The 16,053-nt window shown below is 42.8% G+C and overlaps 2 protein-coding genes and 1 pseudogene across 2 annotated transcripts; 2 read left to right on the forward strand and 1 right to left on the reverse strand.

Moving 5' to 3' along the window:
• The first annotated feature begins 2,627 nt into the window (after nucleotides 1-2,627).
• Nucleotides 2,628-4,232, forward strand: LOC137709731 (protein PLANT CADMIUM RESISTANCE 9). The gene is made up of 4 exons (XM_068448714.2): nucleotides 2,628-3,014; nucleotides 3,141-3,212; nucleotides 3,328-3,537; nucleotides 3,643-4,232. Exons 1-4 carry the CDS (start codon nucleotides 2,837-2,839, stop codon nucleotides 3,720-3,722), a joined length of 540 nt encoding a protein of 179 aa, XP_068304815.2. The 5' UTR covers nucleotides 2,628-2,836; the 3' UTR covers nucleotides 3,723-4,232.
• A 1,209-nt stretch (nucleotides 4,233-5,441) lies between these two features.
• On the reverse strand, nucleotides 5,442-12,535 carry LOC137710235 (uncharacterized; annotated as a pseudogene).
• Nucleotides 12,536-13,630: 1,095 nt separating this feature from the next.
• Nucleotides 13,631-15,940, forward strand: LOC137709686 (uncharacterized). Its single transcript, XM_068448672.2, has one exon. The coding sequence runs from the start codon at nucleotides 13,710-13,712 to the stop codon at nucleotides 15,789-15,791; it is 2,082 nt and encodes a 693-aa protein (XP_068304773.2). The 5' UTR covers nucleotides 13,631-13,709; the 3' UTR covers nucleotides 15,792-15,940.
• Nucleotides 15,941-16,053: the final 113 nt, after the last annotated feature.

Here is a 16,053-nt window from a genome sequence, read left to right on the forward strand (position 1 = left end):
CTCTGCACATCCATCCTTCCCCCTCCCTCAAACTCAAACTTTGAAACACATGATCCATGGAAGATCGGAGATTCCTGCGTTTTTTCTCCCTTTCCCTCTGCATAGGCCTAGTCCTCCTCTTCACTTGGTCCCACCTTCCTTACGTGCCGCCCGTATGTCTCCGACCTCCTCGACTGCACAACAAACTCCGCCTAGTGCTCCTCCAAAAACCGCATCCAATCCCCATATCCCAACACCCCGCCTCAAAGACCATATCTCCAACACCTCCCACCACCTTCTCGACCCCTTCACCATCCAAGAACTCAACGCTGTCCGCACCATCCTTAACTCCCACGCTTTCCACTCCGTTGAGCTCCAGGAACCCGATAAGTCCCTCATCCTTGGATGGAAGCACGGCTACCCTCTCTTCCACAGAAAGGCATCTATCATCGCACTTGTCACAGCAAGTCACTCGGGGTGGGGGATCGGGATGGGGAAGACAAAGGGGATTTGGAAAAGGATGGATGTGCAGATGATGCAGAGGGATCTGGAGAGTGAGAGCGGAGAGTGAGATAGAGAGCGGAGAGTGAGGGTGAAAGCGGATGTGCAGAGGTGCAGAGGGAGAAGAGAAGGGGATCGGGGTGGGGAAGACAAAGGGGACCTGGGGAATTTTTTATATTTTTTTTAACTTTTATTTAATTAATTATTTTAATAGTTTAATTTTCTTTAATTTTTAATGATACATGGCGCCCAATCATTGTCTACGTGGGTGTCACGTCATCAGTAAACGAAAGACTTAATAGCCAGACTAATGGATGTATGAGATTGTCCCAAAACTAACACTTTAGGTATGACTCTGGGGCGAAAAAAACTTCATGTAATAAATGTTGAAAACCATAAAACATGAGAGTAGTAAACAAAGTTTAACCCAAAATATTACTTTCATCACATTTTATCACCTATGTAATTAAAGGTAGGATCCACCAAAATATGATAAGTCTAGCATTACTCTTATTATTGTAATTTTCTCGTGTTTTGTATATTGTTGACATTTGATCGCTATGCTGGGAATATTCAATCCACATGTCACTATTTTTTTTCATTTAGTTCAACAATTTAAATTGAATATTTGGTTAGAGATATTATATTCACACACCCCAAATTACTTCTCCCACACCTTTTTAATTTTTTAATGTTTTCTATACACCACTAACCCTTGATAGAAAAATATTAAAAAAATAAAAAGATATGAAAGAAGTAATTTGGGGTGTGTGAATATAATCTCTCATTTAAAATACTAATTAGGGTTTGGGGTTTTAGTGACATTCTATGTCACATCCCGGCCCGGGCCGGACCACTTCCCGGGCCCGCTCCACCACCGTAGCACGATATTGTCCGCTTTGGGCTTACCATTCCCTCACGGTTTTGTTTTTGGGAACTCACGAGCAACTTCCCAGTGGGTCACCCATCATGGGATTGCACTAGCCCCCTTCTCGCTTAACTTCGGAGTTCCTACGGAACCCGAAGCCAGTGAGCTCCCAAAAGACCTCGTGCTAGGTAGGGATAGGAATATACATTTAAGGATCACACCCCTGGGCGATGTGGGATGTCACAATCCACCCCCCTTAGGGGCCCGACGTCCTCGTCGGCACATTTCCGGCCAGGGATTGGCTCTGATACCAATTTGTCACATCCCGGCCCGGGGCGGATCACTTCCCGGGCCCGACTCCACCACCGTAGCACGATATTGTCCGCTTTGGGCTTACCATTCCCTCACGGTTTTGTTTTTGGGAACTCACGAGCAACTTCCCAGTGGGTCACCCATCATGGGATTGCTCAAGCCTCCTTCTCGCTTAACTTCGGAGTTCCCACGGAACCCGAAGCCAGTGAGCTCCCAAAAGGCCTCGTGTTAGGTAGAGATGGGAATATACATTTAAGGATCACTCCCCTGGGCGATGTGGGATGTCACGATCCACCCTCCTTAGGGGCTCGACGTCCTCGTCGGCACACCACGGCCAGGGTTAGGCTCTGATACCAATTGTCACATCCCGGCCCGGGCCGGACCACTTCCCGGGCCCGCTCCACCACCGTAGCACGATATTGTCCGCTTTGCGCTTACCATTCCCTCACGGTTTTGTTTTTGGGAACTCACGAGCAACTTCCCAGTGGGTCACCCATCATGAGATTGCTCTAGCCCCCTTCTCGCTTAACTTCGGAGTTCTTACGGAACCCGAAGCCAATGAGCTCCCAAAAGGCCTCGTGCTAGGTAGGGATGAGAATATACATTTAAGGATCACACCCCTGGGCGATGTGGGATGTCACATTCTAAGTTTGGCCAATTCAATATATACTTTCCAATCGGCAAACCAAAGCAAATATTTTGTGTGGCATGCCAATATTTAAGGTTAGCATTATATTATAATAAATATAAAATATTGGCTTTTCCATCAATTTTTGTATGGTGCCACGTGGAAAAAGAAAACAAATTTAGGACCCCATGTTACATGTGGACAAGTTACATCGGACCAGGATACTGGTCTAAGTTTATTGTCACCGATATCCCACCTTTGGATGGTCCATATAATATTTCGACGTTATCTTCTTCGTCGACATCTCTACTTGCTATCCCAAAGTTTTCAATGGGTGGATGATATCCCATTACTCTCTATTTCTATGAACTTGCTTAATCATTGACCTAAGCAAATTACGTATGCTGCGTTATTCAACCACTAATAACTTCCTAGGTTGAGCAATTTTCTATATAAGAACTAAACTCATCCTTGCACAAGGCCACCCCTCTCAACTCATTTCACACTTGGGCCTTCTTGTTTCCTTTAGTTTAAACAAAAAGATCAAAATGCATCCTAATTACAACAGTGATCCTTTACAAGCTCCACAAGGAGGAGCATATGGTTATCAGCAGGCCGCGCCACCACAGGCGGTGCCTCCACAGGCAGCAACTTACGGCTACCAACAACAGGGGCCGCCACAATGGACAACAGGTCTTTGTGGTTGCTTTGAAGATCCTGGCAGTTGTAAGTCCCAATAATTAATTGACCCTTTTATCTGTAATGTCATCTCTGCTAATATGTTAGGAATCTCAAGTTAATTCTTATTGATTTAATTAATTTTTCCATGTTATTATGATTGTGATTAATTAGGCATGATGACATGGTGCTGTCCCTGCATAACCTTTGGGCAAAATGCTGAGATTATAGATAGAGGAACAACATGTAAGTTAACCCTGACTTCTTAAATGAGTTGAATTAATCATATGGTAATTTAGCAAATATAATTTGATGATGCATGTCTTAATTTTATTAATTTGTTGCATACTATGTATTGCAGCGTGCGCTTGCGCGTGTTTGATCTACTTTGCTCTTGCCTATGTGGGGTGTGCTTGTTTGTACTCGTTCTCCTTTCGATCCAAACTGAGAGGTCTCTACGCATTGCCTGAAGATCCATGTGCGGACTGTTGTGTCCATTGCTTGCTTCGTTGTTGTGCTATTTCCCAGGAGTACCGGGAGCTCAAAAACCGCGGATTAGACCCCTCCATGGGTAACCTAATCCTCATATTCGTAGCTTCGATTATGCATGATTATTTTGCTTATAATATATTGATCTTCAATGTCAATTTGTTTTCTTTGGAATATTAATACACAGGTTGGATCGCCAATGCTCAGACAATGAACCAAGGTGGAAACCCTGCACCTCCAAACGTCATACCGGGAATGAACCGTTAGAGTTCCCGACTTGCCATATTGGTTCTTCTTCGTCTTTGTTTCGTGATCAAGAGTGTGATTGATTGTCTAGTTTCATTTCCAGTTCATGAATTTCTTTGAATTTGAATTAATTTCTCAGACGCGACCTGCAACTGGAATTTCATATGATATGCTATCTTATATATGTGTAACAGTCGACGGTATTACCTAAAGATAAAACGTCCGTTGACTTCGTATTCAATAATAAATGATTTAATGTGATTTCTGTCTGAGACTGATCGAACCCTTGGAGATAACAATTTTGATTAAGACTGTCAATTCACAAAACAAGAGTATAGGATAACTTGATCAACAAGTTGAAATTAAATAAGCAGCTTATAGCTCAGTTTGTTAAGAATGTTTATTGTTGAACCTAAAGTTCTGTGTATGAATCCTCTTCCCCCCAATATCACTTGTATCATGTGGTTAAAACGGTTTACCTTTACACCCAAATTCACTTATAAGTTCTAGAGAAATTTTTTATTGTGACGGGAATATGGGTGGTACACCAAGTGTTTTTATGTAAGTGGTGGGAAATTTATTTTTTAAGTTATTAACTTTTTTAACACACATATCCTACAATTTGTATAATAACATGTAATGTACCACCTCGTGTACCAATAACATCTTGGAGCCCAATTCCTCAATATCAGTCATGAATTTGCCATCTCCTCAATTCACCCTAGTGTGGTGTTTTTCCCTTGATGAAACTGAATCTCAGTCATCGAAGCAGGCTTATATTTAGCCTCAACATAATATGCTTGGTTTTGTTGGTACTAATGAAAAATTTCAGATTTCTAAGCGCAATAGGAGCATGTTAATAACGTGTTGTGACCTATATTTAACTGACATGTGACATTTATTTAACTGACACGTGACAAGGAGAGGGGGCCGGCGGCACATAGAAAATATAGAGAGAGATGAGGTTGTAGGGTTGTGTAGAGGATGTGTTATTGCAGTGCCTTTATTTATAGTAATAAGAGAGAAGAAATCCTTCTTCTCCAAGGAATACAAGTCATAATAAGGAAGAATAATTAGAATTAAATCTAATTTAAGATTCACATAATCACACTTAAGTAAGAAGTTTATAACATATATATATATATATATATATGTTGCACAGGTGATGTCGCCAATGCTCAGAAAATGAACAAGTAGAAATCCTGCACCTCCATCTGTCACGCAGGGCACCACTGACCCGTTAGAGTAAGAGAACTAGCTCCGGCTTCCTTCTAGGTTCTTCAATTTTCCATTCTCCAATCACGAGTCACGACCTGCAAGTGGAATTTCATTGCTGAAGTTGTTGAGTTCATATGATAATTTACTTGAATTCTAATCTGTTCGAGATTGATCAAAGCCTTGGAAATAGAATTATTGATAACCACTCTGTCAATGCACATAACAAGAGAAGTATAACTTGATCAACAGTTACAATACAATACAAGGGGGTGTTTGCGTGTAACCCAAGTGGTTAGGAGTGTTTGCAGTACTTATGGTTCGTTGGCACGTGATGATCCTGAAAGTTCACAGAAAATAAAGAGAAGACCAAATAACACCATATATAGTTGAAATTGGAAATTAACTATCTTGAAGGCCTAACTAGGAATTTTCTTGATTCATTATTTTCATATACATTTTTATTTTCAAATTGCAAACAATCTTCAAACAAATGATGACGGAACACTGCTACGCCTTCAAATATCAATCTACCACAGTCAGACTCTGATACTCTTTGCCGGAGATGGCTAGTTCCATGATAAGCTCCGGGTGAACTTCCCCCTCGTAATTCAAGAACAGCTTCATCAAATTCTTGGAGTAGCCACTCAACACCCCTCGTCGTGTATCAGACACCGGTGTAGAACTCGAGTGCCTCAGATTCCAAAACACAATCTGTGGCACCGCTTCCTCGTACTCTTTTTCCTTAAACTTTCTTTGTATTGCCTCATAATCAGTTTCCCAGCTATTACTCGAAGCCTGATCGAACTCCATGTCGCTGAACACGAAGATCATTTTGATCATATGCTCTCGCTTCAATCTCCCATTCACAGCCACTTGAAGAATCAAATCAAACACCTTCTGGAAATCCGTGTTCATACCCCATTCCATCTCCCTAATAAACTTTCACTTAGACCGAAGATCATCCCCTTTTATCAAATGCAGTTGAGGCTGCCGACTGAAAGTGATAATCTTTCCTTTCCATGGCTCATCGTTCAATTCAGACACCAAAAGTCACAGCGCCACCAACACGTCCATTGGACTCGCATTGTCACGGAATGTGTCTAGATAGGTCGAGATACCATACATACTTCCGGTTCCGGACCATCCACCCATGCTTCCAGACCTTCCAACCATACTTTCAGACACGTCACACACAGCTAAGCAGTTCTTCATCTTGCCCTACTTTAGCAAATCATCAACCATTCTCTGCCATTGAAGTGAAGCCACTTCATAATCCTCTTCCGCACAAACTTGACCATAATAGTTGCCAATATTGAGCTGGGCTACGATCTCATGCGGCAGCAATCCACCGGCGGCAATCTTGGCCTTGCTGGCTTTCACATCCTCTAAATACTTCTTGAACCGCTCTCCGTCATGCTCCAAAAACTTACCCTTATAACGTTTCATGGCCACGGATGCCACTCGGTTGTAAGAAATTGAGTCCCACTGTTTGGCAGCTATGTAAATCTCAGGCAAATCCATGGCCTTCCTCAAAGGCACCAAAATCTCCTTCCTCAGCCGGTGCCTGACTTTGTGCAAGTACTCTTTATTGAAGTTGGTGGGTTGTTAGTAGGGTTTGTCTGGTTGTCATCTTACTTTCGGCTAGGGCTTATTTAAGAACAATATCATGTAAAGCTAGTATTAGTTTAAGTTAGAGATAGTGGAGGACTCATGCTTCCTGAGCTGCCATGTCTTCACTCATGCTCCTCATCATTCCTCCATTGGAGCACACATGCTTGCTGAGCTGCACATGCTTGTGAGCTGCCATTTCTGTCCGCACCATTCCTCCACTTTCTTTTCTTTTGTATTCCTCTCCTATTTATAGTTGATCTTGTAAACTATTTCAGATATGATATATACATAAAATTGTCTTCATGGTATCAGAGCAGTGATTCCTCTTGGACCTGCTTCTGTGTTCTTCCGGAAAAAAAACACCCACCAAATCCAAACCAGTTGAGCCATTATGGCCATACCAGCAGAAAAAATTTCAAAAAACGAAACCATGGATACCAATCCAATTCAACGTTTGAGCTCTGTGCTTCTAAACGAATTCAACTACCTGCCTTGGTCACGAGCTATTTCTCTCGCTCTTGGAGGACGTGGAAAGCTTCCATTCATTCAAAAGGATGACATCATCCCCGAAACAACTGCACCGGATTATGCAGCATGGGTATCCCAAGATCAACTCATCATGTCTTGGCTGTTAAACTCTATGGAACCAAAGATGGCTGAGATTTTCAGCTACTCAGTATCATCTCACCAACTTTGGAATTCCGTACGAGACATGTATGGAGATCTAAACAATGCTGCGCGAGTCTTTCAGCTGAAGAAAGATCTTACGGAATTACAACAGGGAAATCTCTCTTTTGTTCAACATCTTGGCAACTTGAAGGCCAAATGGAATGAATTGGATCTCTACAGACCTCATACCACGGACACAACCATTCTTTTAAAGCGTGCTGAAGACGACAAAGTGTTCCAGTTGCTTGCCAGCATTGGACCAGATTATGAAGACCTCAGAAGCCATCTCTTAATGACACCTGAACTTCCCACTTTACAGATGGCCTACAACGTTATTCAACGTGAAGAAGTAAGAAAGAAGGCCATGAACGCAGACATGGTTGTTGGAGAATCAAATTTTAGGCCATCAGAAGCAAGAGCCTTCAACTTCTCCAGACCATACAAGGGAAAACGACCAGACTTAAAGTGTTCTCACTGTGTGAAGATAGGTCGTACAGGTATTGGACACATAAAAGAGAAGTGCTGGATTCTTTATCCAGAACTTAAACCTAAGTTCAATGACGATGGAAGAGCACCAAGAAACCAAATGAAGCCTGCCTACACTCCTAAGGGAAATCTTATTTGCGACAATGTCTCCAATAATGTGATAAACTCTTCCTCCAGTCCCATTGCTCTCATAAATGAATTTGCTAACTTCTTGCAACAGAAACAAGGAGCAACAAATCATGAAACTCCTTCAGCCATGCTCGGCAAGTTTGCTGGCTTCCTCGAACAATCAAACTCAGTGTCACAAAATGACATGCCAGGTATTATTGCAACTATCTCCACTGCTTTGGAACTTAGTAGAAGTTGTGATTTTTGGATAGTTGACTCAGGAGCTTCAGATCACATGACTAACGATGCATCTTTACTAAATGATTTTCAAAACTTCTCCACTCCTTCTTTTGTCTCCGTAGCTAATGGCACCAAAGTTCGTATAGTAGGCAGAGGGAAACTCAAAATTTTCTCGAGTCAAAAGGAATCTCCTGTCATGCATGTCCCTTCTTTTCCTTTCAAACTATTGTCAGTAGGAAAAATAACACATTTGCTAAATTGTCATGCAATTTTTTCAACTCACTATGTGATTTTCCAGGACCAAGTTTCGAAGGAAACGATTGGTAAAGGGTTCTTCCTCAATGGACTGTACTATGTCAAAATCTCTTCAAGTTTCCAAAAAGGTTTCTACGTAAACTCAAGCACTGTAAACAAGGAGCAGCTGTGGCACATGAGATTAGCTCACCCTTCTTCACATGTTATGTCTTTTCTTTTTCCTAGTTTCTGTAAAGTGATTCCAGATTGTGAAGTTTGTCAAAAATCTAAGTTCACCAGGTTACCCTTTCCCCACTCTCTCTCTAGAGCTACCAAAGCTTTTGAAATAATCCATTCTGACATTTGGGGACCTGCCACCTTAGAGTCCTTTGATGGTTACAGATTTTACATTTCGTTCATTGATGATTTCTCTAGAACTACTTTTGTGTATTTACTTAAATTCAAGCATGAAGCTTTCCAGTGTTTCAAAAATTTTCATAAATTAATTCAAAATCATTTTAACTCTAAAATTGGCATCTTAAGGTCTGATAATGGGTCTGAGTACACTTCCAAAAACATGACAACTTACTTAAGTGAGCATGGAATTTTGCAACAAACAAGTTGTGTAGGAACGCCACAACAAAATGGCATTTCAGAAAGAAAGAACCGAGACTTGCTTGAAAAAACACGATCACTAATGTTACAAGCAAAAGTTCCAAAGAAATTCTGGTCTCAAGCTATACAAACCGCTGCATACATCATCAATCGCCTTCCTAGTAGAATCTTGAAGTTCAAATCCCCTTACCAAATTCTCAAGGGGAGAGAAATTGACATAAGTCATCTCCGTGTGTTTGGATGTGTATGCTATGTGCACATTCAAACTAATCACCGAGATAAACTTGATCCAAGGGCTATCAAATGTGCATTTGTAGGTTACTCAACTTCCCAAAAGGGATACAAATGCTACGACTCTAAGACCAGAAAGGTATGTGTATCCAGGGATGTGCGTTTTGATGAAACTCACTCTTTCTTTCAAATGCATGATGATGAACCTCAGGGGGAGCTCTCACATGAAGTGTTCCCTACCCCTCTCTTTCTTGATGATACAAGGCTGTCAACACCGCAAAATGAAGCTGTTGAGATAGAGCCAGCTCCTGAAAGTATGGAAGAAGTCAATGAAGAAGTCATTCTCGAAAGGAGAGAGCCTCAACTTGAACAATCTCCTCCTCCACGAAGGAATCCTTCTCGAAACAGACAACCTCCAGCCAGGCTTGATGATTTTGAAATCTACACGCCTAGACATCCTAGTGGACAAATGGTTTTTCATAGCAAGAGCTCTCCATCTCATGCTGTCTTTGTAACCAAGTTATCCCACAATTCTGAGCCTCGATCATTCGAAGAGGCACACCAATCTCCTGTATGGAGGCAAGCCATGCTTGAAGAACTGAAGGCACTTGATGAAAATCAAACTTGGAGCATTGTTTCTCTGCCAAAAGGTCAACGTGTGGTTGGGGCAAGATGGATTTATAAGACAAAATTTCACTCAGATGGAAACATAGAGCGGCACAAGGCAAGGTTAGTTGCAAGGGGCTTCACACAAACCTTCGGAGTAGATTACAAAGAAACCTTTGCTCCTGTGGCAAAGATGAACACGGTTAGAGTACTTCTTTCGGTGGCCATCAATTCAAACTGGTCTCTACATCAAATGGATGTAAAAAATGCCTTCCTACATGGAGAGTTAGAAGAAGAGGTATACATGCGACTACCACCTGGTCATGAACGAGAGAAGGAACAAGGAATAGCCTGCAAGCTTCACAAGGCTATTTACGGTCTCAAGCAATCTCCCAGGGCTTGGTACTCAAAACTTAGTTCTGTCCTTATGTCATCTGGCTTTAAACGAAGCAATGCAGATTCTTCAATGTTCACTAGGATTGGTACGCATGGAAGATTGGTGGTACTTGTTTATGTTGATGATCTTATTGTCACGGGAGACAATCCAGAAGAAATAGATGCTCTCAAAGCCACATTACATTCAACATTCAAAATCAAAGATCTTGGCAGACTTCGCTACTTTCTTGGAATCGAAATGGATCAATCTCCCACTGGTTTGTTTCTAACTCAACAAAAGTACGTTCTAGATCTTTTAGAAGAAGCAAATATGGTGCATTGCAAGCCTGCCAAAACACCACTACCAACAAATTTCAAGGATGAAACCTCAGGCATCCAACTTGAAAATGCATCGGAGTATCAAAGGTTGGTAGGAAAACTTATCTATTTGACTATAACTCGACCTGACATTGCTTATGCTGTTAGCTTTGTAAGCCAGTTCATGCATTCTCCCTCATCTCATCATTTACAACTAGTTAAAAGGATCCTTCGATACTTGAAAAGCTCAATATCTACTGGGATTTTCATGCAAAACAACGGACACTTCACCATTGAAGGATACACAGACTCTGATTGGGCAGGCAATGTCCTTGATCGCAAATCCACAACTGGTTACTGCACTCTTGTTGGTGGTAACCTCGTTACGTGGAAGAGCAAAAAGCAATCTGTTGTAGCTCGGTCAAGCGCAGAAGCTGAGTACCGTGCAATGGCATCGACTGCATGCGAATTAATTTGGCTAAAAAGGTTGCTACATGATCTTGAAATCATCTCCTCCAAACCAATTCTTCTTCATTGTGACAATCAAGCAGCAATGCATATTGCTGCCAACCCCGTTTTCCATGAACGCACAAAGCACATTGAGGTTGACTGTCATTTCGTTCGCAACCAAGTTCAGTCCAAGCTATTACAAACTGTATTTGTTCGTTCCAGTGATCAACTTGCCGATGTGTTCACCAAGCTTCTGCCTTCTGCACAACTTGATCGTCTTCTCTTCAAGCTTGGATCCAGAAGAACTCTCGATCCAGCTTGAGGGGGAGTATTGAAGTTGGTGGGTTGTTAGTAGGGTTTGTCTGGTTGTCATCTTACTTTCGGCTAGGGCTTATTTAAGAACAATATCATGTAAAGCTAGTATTAGTTTAAGTTAGAGATAGTGGAGGACTCATGCTTCCTGAGCTGCCATGTCTTCACTCATGCTCCTCATCATTCCTCCACTGGAGCACACATGCTTGCTGAGCTGCACATGCTTGTGAGCTGCCATTTCTGTCCGCACCATTCCTCCACTTTCTTTTCTTTTGTATTCCTCTCCTATTTATAGTTGATCTTGTAAACTATTTCAGATATGATATATACATAAAATTGTCTTCACTCTTCCTCCTCCATTCCTGGGTATTCAGGGTATGATTCTCTCGGGAAAAGGTCCTTGCAATGCTCTCACAGAGCAGCGTGGAGCGATCGAATGAGGCGTTGAGGGAAGGGCACCACTTCGCCGCTAAGGTTATCTCCTTTTACTTTGAAGAGGATGACATATCTTTCAGGGAATCAATATCAGTCTTCAAGCACTCCACAAAGAGATCTGAAACCCGCTCGTGTAGGAACTGAAACTCTGGGTCTCGCTCATAAGTCTCGATAGCCTTCTTCGTCATGGCGACGGTCTTCTCTTTTGGTTTTTCCTTTCTCAATTTCTCTCTCTCTCCGTTGCAATCATTTTCATTTCTGATTGAGCGGGAGGGGGAGCTGATGTCATCGTGTAATTAGTCTTAGTATTCCAACCGCACCGCTGCCGGTGCGGCTGCAACTCCGACCGACCGCTCTTTCCATCGCAACCACTTGGCCTTTTGGACCTCCCTCACGTCGGGGCCTTCCAAAACCCTGTACATAATCTCGATGAGGTCTTTGAAATACCCGAACTCTGCAAAGGATGCAACGTTACAACCTAGGGTTTTTGGGTGGTTGTGGAATAGCCAATAGGCTGCCGTGTAGAAACTTTCCCTATCAGACTTCCCCGTGCCACGGACCCCCACGGAGGTTGCAAATGAGCTTGAGGGTTGTTAGGGGATCGTGGGACCAAGCCATGGGAAGCTGTTGGCAGATGTACGAGGCCGGGGTGTCGGGTACGACGTGGAAGAAGAAATCGAGGCAGGGATTGCCGGAGGAGAGATAGGTGGGCGAATTGTTCTCTGTCCTTCCAAAGGAAGAGAGTTTAGCGTGATTACAGTGTCGTTGAAATTGTTGACCATGAGGTCTACGAAGGGGTTACTGGGTCGGGTACATTGTAATTCTAGGGTGGAACTGGTGGCGGAGGATCGGAGCTCTGGAGGACCAAGAAGAAGGGTTGGAGGAGCAGCCGCTGCTGATCTTGTGACATGAGGAGGAGGTGACATGATATTTACCCCTCTTTTATAGGAGCTAGGTTACTTGGGCTCCAAGACTCATAATTAAGATGTGATTTTGCTCCATTTCTATTTCTTCATGCGTGTTTCCCTATTAAAATTAACAAATGAGGGATTTGAAAAAAAAAATTATTTAAAACGAAGATTATTTAGTTATTCAAATGTTTATTCGAGACATATTTATTTGATATATTTAGATCATTAAACTTACTTGATAATTTGGATGACAATATGTATGTTTTAAACAAAAAAAGGTAAAGCTGAAATTGTTCCGAGAAATTTTAATTGTAGAGTGTTTTAAACAAACTGAAGGTTGTGAATTAAAAAAAAAAAAAAAAAAAAAAAAAAAAACCATTACAAAACTCCAAAACACATTCAACATTCCAACTTTTTTGTAATTAGAAAACTTGCATTAAAATCGATTTTGATTCTTAGTTTGTTTTGGTCAAATAATAAAATTCTTAGTTTTTACTTGGTTCCATAATACTATTATTAGTCATGTTTATACTTTTCTAAGGACAATTCTTAACTAGGTTGAACAACTGTAATAAGGAGGCAGATTCTCTGCCCTCTCACTTCCTGTGCCCTCTGTTTGTGTGGTCACGGTTAAGCCACGTCAATATTTTATATTACTATTCATTTTTATTTTATTATCCCTATAAAAAATAATATAAAATGTTAACGTGGCTTAATCGTGATCACATAAAATAGGAGGGCACGGAAAATGGGAGGGTAGAGAATCTGCCTTCCTGTAATAAACCTATAAAAGTATACTTTGCTATAATGCTGTTTGCCACTTTTTAAAGTCGATTGCCAAGTCAAATTGAACCACGCTCATGTAGGGGCAAATTAATTTGTGCACAAATTAGTAAAATACTGCTGGCAGCGACAAAAGATATAATACAATTTAAAAGGTTACAGATACTCTTATCTTTTATTGTACGAATTTTAAATCTTTGAATGCGTTTACTTTCCTTAGAAAAGTACAAAGTCGGTCGGTTTCGTTGTTGATCTTTAAAAATCCTTGGAGCCCAAGTAACGCTCATTCTATATAAACTCACATCGCGAACCTCCAAAAACCCATCAGTCGATCCACCCATCGATCAGATCACATCCCAAAAGCTCCCTCTGCAAAACCCCAATTTCGTACAATCCCATACCACCAATGGCTCCTCCAAGTCTCCTCGGTCCTCCGGAGCTCAGGGCCCCAACCCCACCACCCCAAGCACAACCAGTAGCCCCATCCGGCAACCCATTCGTCGACCTTATGGTTGCTAATTACAACGACGCGGCCAAGGTTCCGGTGATTGCACTTCCGATGGGATACACCAAGAACGGCGCCCCCACGTTCCTTAACTCCGGCAACCCCTGCGTCGATTTCTTCTTCCACGTCGTGCCCACCACCCCCGCCTCTTATTTCAACACCCAGCTCCCGCTCACCTGGGCACACGACGATCTGACCACCCTCAAGCTCATCTGCAACCTCCGCGGCGTGCGGGGAACCGGAAAGTCCGACAAGGAGGGGTTCTACACGGCGGCGTTTTGGCTCCACAAATACCACCCCAAAACCCTCGCCTGCAACGTCGCATCCTTCGCCGAGTTTGGGTACTTTAAGGACCTGCCGGAGATCCTGTACCGCCTTCTAGAAGGAGAAGACGTGAGAAAGAAGCAAAAGGCAGAGTGGAATATCAGGAAAAGCGGGGCGGGTCGAACTAGGAGGGGTAGGAGGATGCGAGGCCACGGTCGGCCTTTACACTATGAACCGCCACCATCAACCTACGGTAATTCACCATTCTATTCAGCACCACCTTCACCTTCACCATACGGTGGCTATTCAGCACCACATCAGCACCCGTGGGGTCTGAAACCACCATTCAGCGGCGGCCACGGCCGCAGGTCAAGTAATAGAAAATATGGTCGAGGGGATGGGCAATCTAAAGAGGCAAGGATACAAATGGCAAAGGAAATGGCACAATCAGAGAAGGAAAATGCGAGCGTTTTGAGGAAGGAGAAGAAGGCTGCCATGGCCAAGAAAGCCATTGTAAGGTACGAGCGTGACCCTGATTTCCGATTTCTGTACAAGAGGGTTTCGGACCTTTTCGCAGAGTGTTTGAAGTCCGATATGGAAAATTTCAAGGCCAATCAGTACAAGAAGATCAGCCTGGCAGCCAAGTGGTGCCCTTCAATTGATTCCTCCTTCGATAAGGCCACTCTGTTGTGCGAAAGCATTGCCAAGAAGGTTTTCCCGAGAGAATCGTACCTGGAGTACGAAGGGGTTGAGGAGGCACATTATGCGTACAGAGTGAGAGACCGGCTGAGGAAGGAGGTGTTGGTGCCGCTGAGGAAGGTGTTGGAGTTGCCAGAGGTTTATATCGGTGCTAATCAGTGGGGTTTGATTCCTTACAACCGAGTGGCCTCTGTGGCCATGAAGTTTTACAAGGAGAAATTCTTGAAGCACGATGAGGAGAGGTTTAAGAAGTATTTGGCGGATGTTAAGGCAGGAAAGTCCACTATTGCTGCGGGTGCTCTGCTTCCGCACGAGATCATAGAGTCTCTGAATCATGGAGATGGCGGTCAGGTGGCCGAGCTTCAATGGAAGAGAATAGTGGATGATCTGTTGAAGCAAGGGAAGATGAAGAACTGTTTGGCTGTGTGTGACGTCTCCGGCAGCATGAATGGGACCCCGATGGAGGTTTCCGTGGCTTTGGGATTGTTGGTGTCCGAACTGATTGATGAGCCATGGAAGGGGAATGTCATCACTTTCAGTCACAACCCTCAGCTGCATCAGATACAAGGCCATGATCTAAGCTCCAAGTGCAACTTTATAAGGACGATGGAATGGGGATGCAACACGAATTTCCAAAAGGTGTTTGATTTGATTCTCCAAGTGGCGGTGAACGGGAAATTGAAGCCAGAGCAGATGATAAAGAGGATCTTCGTGTTTAGCGACATGGAGTTTGATCAGGCTTCAACTAGCGGGCCTTGGGAGACTGATTACCAGGCTATACAGAGGAAGTATACTGAGAAAGGGTATGGGAATGCGGTGCCGCAGATTATCTTCTGGAATCTGAGGCATTCGAATTCTACGCCAATGCCGAGCAACCAACCAGGAGTGGCATTGTTGAGTGGCTTCTCCAAGAATTTGATGAAGCTGTTCTTGGACAACGAGGGAGAGGTTCGCCCGGACCTTGTCATGGAAGCAGCCATTTCTGGGGAAGAATATCAGAAGCTTGCCGTGCTGGATTGATCAGTTCATCTGATGTTCCTCTTCCCATTGTAAAAATGTACCCAAAAAAGCAAAATTGAAAACAAAGAAAAAAGTTGTATTTCTAGGCTCCATCATATGAATTCCAAATTACATTGATTTTTTCTATATAACATCTTTGGTTCTTAAAATCGCAAGGCCTCTAATTTCATCTTTTATGGCTTCAACAAAGTTACAAAAGATAATGAGTCTTCTTGAAGCGTTTCACTTCCAGTCTAATGATTTTAGAGGAAGATAATGCATT

This window comes from Pyrus communis, chromosome 6 (assembly GCF_041283825.1).
Source record: "Pyrus communis isolate YQ-2024b chromosome 6, ASM4128382v1, whole genome shotgun sequence".
Classification (NCBI taxonomy): Eukaryota; Viridiplantae; Streptophyta; class Magnoliopsida; order Rosales; family Rosaceae; genus Pyrus; species Pyrus communis.

Excerpts from the sequence above, each read along its gene's own strand:
- LOC137709731 (XM_068448714.2), top strand. The coding sequence starts at position 2,837 with ATGCATCCTAATTACAACAGTGATCCTTTACAAGCTCCACAAGGAGGA. Across the intron at positions 3,213-3,327 it reads TATAGATAGAGGAACAACAT|CGTGCGCTTGCGCGTGTTTG; the intron begins GTAAGTTAACCC and ends TATGTATTGCAG. Across the intron at positions 3,538-3,642 it reads CGGATTAGACCCCTCCATGG|GTTGGATCGCCAATGCTCAG; the intron begins GTAACCTAATCC and ends ATTAATACACAG.
- LOC137709686 (XM_068448672.2), top strand. The coding sequence starts at position 13,710 with ATGGCTCCTCCAAGTCTCCTCGGTCCTCCGGAGCTCAGGGCCCCAACC.